Source organism: Fonticula alba (assembly GCF_000388065.1).
Source record: "Fonticula alba strain ATCC 38817 unplaced genomic scaffold supercont2.5, whole genome shotgun sequence".
Classification (NCBI taxonomy): Eukaryota; order Rotosphaerida; family Fonticulaceae; genus Fonticula; species Fonticula alba.
This window is the reverse complement of record NW_009242975.1, coordinates 2,193,735-2,195,151: the sequence shown is the minus strand read 5'-3', so window position 1 is coordinate 2,195,151 and position 1,417 is coordinate 2,193,735. Positions and strand designations below refer to the sequence as shown.

The 1,417-nt window shown below is 68.4% G+C and overlaps 1 protein-coding gene across 1 annotated transcript in view; it reads left to right on the top strand.

Annotated features, from left to right (window-relative positions):
- Positions 1–380, top strand: part of H696_03647 (autophagy-like protein 3) — a gene marked incomplete at both ends in the record, with an annotated part of 751 nt that extends 371 nt beyond the window's left edge. The window contains one exon of the mRNA XM_009497520.1: positions 256–380. Within this exon, the coding sequence (XP_009495795.1) occupies positions 256–380 (125 nt within the window). The remainder of the gene's footprint in view (positions 1–255) is intronic.
- Positions 381–1,417: the final 1,037 nt, after the last annotated feature.

Below are 1,417 nucleotides of genomic sequence, written 5' to 3'. Positions count from 1 at the left end.
CCCCGGCCCGGGGGACGGTGCTGTTGCCAACGCTGTACGCACGCCGTGTGCAGGTCCGTGGAGGGTGCCCATGTCGCGGGCGGCCGCGGCATGAACGTCTGCCCAGAAAGCCAGCCGCGCGCCAAGTAACCGTTTTCCGGTCTCCCCCCTCGCTTCACAAGACAGAGAGGCGAGATCTCAACGGGCGGGCGGTCACAGTGGGCCGAGCCCCAAAGGCTGGCCCCCGGGAGGGCGCCAGCCTTTGGGATGATGTAGACGCCAGTCGGCTTGGGAAATGTGTGGCGGCCGGCCAGCCTGTGGCCCTTGGCTGCCCGGGCCCGGCCATCACCCCGGCCTGGAGGCCGCACCACCGGGCCGCTGCATACCACACCGGCGGTTGAACATTCTAGATGTGCGCCAGCATCGCCTGGCCCACACGGCCAGAAAACAAGACTCCTCCTCCCTCACTGCCCCCCCCCCCCCCGGGGGTCCTCCCCAAACGCCTGCAGGCCTCTCCCCGCCCCTCGCCACTGGCCGCCCTTTCCCAGGGGCAGGGTGCCTGCCATCTGCCAGGAAGGGCACCAGGATGTTGAGGAGCGCCGCGAGAAAAGCCCGCCCGCCGCAGGAGAAGGTCCTAGGCGGATTGTAACCCTGCATCGGGGGGGAGGGGGCTGTAAACCTAAGTTGGCTTGCGGATCGGGGTTTCCCGGGTGCGGGCACCGCGCCAGCCAGAGGACACCAACCAAATGTTCAAGCGCGGGCAGGAAAAGGCAGACTTTTTATATTGGTTGGGTAAATATCCCAGAACCGACCGTCACACACACACGCACACAGACACACAGACACGGGCCGCCTGAGCCTCCTTCAGCCTCCGGCCCCGCTCGGGCCAGTCCTCTCTTTCCGCCTCGTGGAGGGGGGAGGGGGGGGGGGGGGGGACAGACGCCGGATGCCGCTGGGGTAGGGTGGCCAACGAGCATTCCCGAGAAGCCAATCACGCGAAACCCAATCACACTCCCCGATGCCTAATCGATTTCAAATCACATGTGCGAGGTGGGGGACCGAGGCTGGCTCGTGCATTCGAGCCTGACTCACGGGCCCCCGCGAGAAGTCGCGGAAGGCTGCGAACCAGCCAGCATGTGAATTAATCTACGTCCACCCCCCTCGGTGGTGGGGGCACCGTTCGCCGCCGCCGCCGCCAGCGCCTCTCCTAATTGCGAGGGCACGCTCGCCGTACGGCCCCCAGCCGGCCCGCCCCGGGGCGTGTGGGAGACTGGCGCGTGTGCGGGGCCGGGGTGCCGGGGTGCCGGGGTGCCGGGGTGCCGGGGTGTCGAGTGCAGGGCAGGTGGGGCCCGGGCATTTGGCCGCCTTTGTCTCATGCCTGGAGCCGAGGTCGCCCCCCCCCCCCCCTCCCACTTGTCAGAAGGGGGGGCATGATGCC